This window comes from Belonocnema kinseyi, chromosome 6 (genome assembly GCF_010883055.1).
Source record: "Belonocnema kinseyi isolate 2016_QV_RU_SX_M_011 chromosome 6, B_treatae_v1, whole genome shotgun sequence".
NCBI lineage: Eukaryota > Metazoa > Arthropoda > Insecta > Hymenoptera > Cynipidae > Belonocnema > Belonocnema kinseyi.
Window position 1 is genome coordinate 35,480,773 of NC_046662.1, and position 3,131 is coordinate 35,483,903.

General features: G+C 30.0%; 1 protein-coding gene across 1 annotated transcript in view; it reads right to left on the minus strand.

Annotated features, from left to right (window-relative positions):
- Positions 1-3,131, minus strand: part of LOC117174448 — a 42,735-nt gene that overhangs the window by 22,306 nt on the left and 17,298 nt on the right. Inside the window, exons 4-5 of the mRNA XM_033363589.1 lie at positions 2,676-2,905; positions 2,314-2,581 (exon numbers count right to left, since the gene is read on the minus strand). Of these exons, the coding sequence (XP_033219480.1) occupies positions 2,314-2,581; positions 2,676-2,905 (498 nt within the window). The remainder of the gene's footprint in view (positions 1-2,313; positions 2,582-2,675; positions 2,906-3,131) is intronic.

The window sequence follows — 3,131 nt, forward strand, 5'->3', positions numbered from 1 at the left end:
AACAAAATTCATCTTATTTAGTTAAAAATGCAACTGTTTGGGTCAAAATTATTATGTTTTTGTTGATGATTAAATTATTTTGTTGAAAATCAGTTTTTTTTTGTTGAAAACAAATTTTTTAACTGGAAATTTAACCTGTTCCATTTTTTTAATAACTGTTATTTTAAATCGAAAATTCATTTTTTTTTTATAAAAAATTTTAATATTCAATAGATAAATTGATCTATTTTATAGAAACTGCCTCTTTTTAGTAGAAAATTATTTACGAAGTGCGAGACACGTGTTGAGAATGTATTCTTTAAAGCCGATGGAGCTTTAAAAAACGAGAATTCCAAGTATAATAGTTAGAAATTAATATTTTTTTGGATAAAATTCAACTTTTTGCTTTAAAATTTTTCTGTTGTATTTGAGGTTTCAATTTTTTTGTTTAACATTTTAAAAATGTTTGTTGCTGTTAAAAACTTTGTTAACTGAATATTACATTATTCTGTTTTTGATTATAAATTGATATTTTAAAATGAAAATTTATCTTTTCTATTTACAACTTCAACTATTTGGCAAAAAATGTCTCTATTTTGTAGACAATTCGTCTTTTTAGCAGAAAATTGATCGCGAAGCGCGAGAAATGTGATGAGAATGTATTCTTTAAAGACGATGGAGCTTTAACAAAAGAGAATTCAAAATAGAATAGGTAGAAAATATATCTTTTTTGGTTAAAAATGCAACTGTATGTTTGAAAATTATTTGTTTTGGTTGAGAACTTAATTATTTAGTTGAAAAAATTCTATTTTGATTGAAATAGCAACTACTATATGTTTTGTTGAGCATTTTTTTTTGTTCAAAATCCATGAATTCAGTTGAAAATTTAATTATTTGATTGTAAACAAACTATTTTTGTTAGAAATTAATAATTTTTGAACTTTTTTGTAGAAATTTGTTCTCTTCCACTTGAGAATCCAACAATTTGGAAGAAAGTAACTTTTTCTGGTGGAAAATTCAATTTTATTGAACATTCGTTTTTTTTTTAAATTCGTCACTTTTTGTAAAATTATATCTTTTTTGGTAAAATAGCAACTATTTCGTCTTTTGATAGAAAGTTAGGCTTATGGGTTGAAAACTCATCTTTTAAGTTACTAATTCAACTACAGTGAAACTCTTCTATAGCGCCCATTTTAGGACTTACGGTGGGTGGGAACTAACTCATTATAACTCGCTCCGCTTTTGTAATTTCACGCCTGAGTGCTCGCCTGAGTGACAACCGCAAACCCCGCGCAGCTCCTGTAACGCTTACCAGCAGCGCGGCGTCAATTCTCGGAAGGGCTATAGAAGGAAGGACTATTGAAGGATTTCACTGTATTTTGATGGGAAAATGATCTTCTTGGCTTGAAAATTCAACAGTTTGGTTGATTTTTTTTTCACTGAAAAATCTGATACGGTTGAAAATTTAACTCTGGTTTAAATTAATCTTATTTGGATGAGGGTTCAATTATTTTTTACTAAAAACTCACCTTTTTTAGTTGTATTCAACTGCTTAAATATGTTTTTTTCTTTACATTCCTTTATTTTTGGAAACAAAAATGTTACCATTCCATTTTTGGTTTGAAATTTATATTTTTTAGCTGAAAATTCTACTATTGGTTGAAAATTCATGTATTTTGTTGGAAATTCTTCTTTTGGAAGAAAATTAGTGTTCTTGGTTGAACATTCAACTATGTTCTTAAAAATTGAGGTATTTGGTTAAAGATTCTACTTTTGTTGATAATTTAATTATTTTTTTAAAAATTCAGTAGTTTTCTTGAACATTATAATATTTTATGGTAAGTTCTTTTTGTTTTTGCATACAAGTTACCTTTTTCAAATAAAAATTATTCTATTTTAATAGAAAATTAACTTCTTTGTTGGCAATTCAACTGTTTCTCAAAAAAGCGTTTTTTGTTTTTGATTGAAAATTCAACTATCTGGTTGAAGTTTAATATTTTTTGCATTAAAATTCGACCATTTGTTTTAAAATTTAACTTTTTCGTTAAAAATTCCATTATTCTATTGAAAATTCGTTTCTTTTCATCGAAGGTTTAACTATTTGGTTGTAAATCTAACTGTTTGGTTAAAAAATGTCGTTAAAAATCACTTTACTTATCTTTTGAAAGCATTTTAGGCTGTGCAGTCTGTAATAAGATTGATAAGTTTTGCGAAATAGACCTTAGAAACTTTTTTGTATGAAGGTACGTACAAAAGGGGTGAAATTCTAAATTCCCTTATGTTAAGCTGCAAGAGCTTTGCAGAAACTGTAAAAAATTTGTAATTAATAATAACCTTTGGATCAGTGACTTGACTGACTTTGCTTACAGCCTTCGCACTTCTTTTAGCAACAGGAAATCGTTTAGACACATCCCTATAGCTCCTCAAGTTTTGACCAAGAGGATATCGACCATTTACATTTCTTCTTTCCAGGGGTACCATAGGCACCATAAAAAAGTCCTGAAGGTCCCGATCTGAATATTCCATCTGGTCATCATCTCTGATTCTGTCCCTAAGTGGTTTTTTCTCTGCGAAATCTCCCCAGGACATCAGAGCATCGTTCCTAAAATTAAATTTGCAAATATAATCAGCGAGTAGATGAATGGTTTCATTTGTATTTTATATTTATTAAAGATTTATTTAGTTTATGAATTTACCCATAGGGTCTGTTTTCCTGTTGAGGTCTGTGGAGCATTTGTAGTGTATTGTAGTAGTCAGTATCGTCCAATTCATCTTGACGATAGGGTGATCCAGATTCTAATTCCTCCAAGAAGAGTCTTGCCAGCTCTTCGTCATCAGCATTTGGTCGATCATTTCTTGAAGCTCCCCCTCTTTTGATACTTGAACCTCGTTCTCGTTCTCGAAACAGCGAGGATACTGGCTCTTCCTAAAAATACCACTTTTCTTATTAAAAATAGTCGAAATATGTGCTGAGCTTGTACAAAAAAGGATTTCGTAGCCTATTAAGCCGTTGAAATATCCAACTCCACATTTATTTATCCTTCTCCCCACCCCCTTCTCTTAACTCGTCTCTCCTACTCTCCATATCCCATCTCACTTTCTCTTGCATCCCCTCCCACCTATAAACTTGACTTCCAATACCTTAATCCACC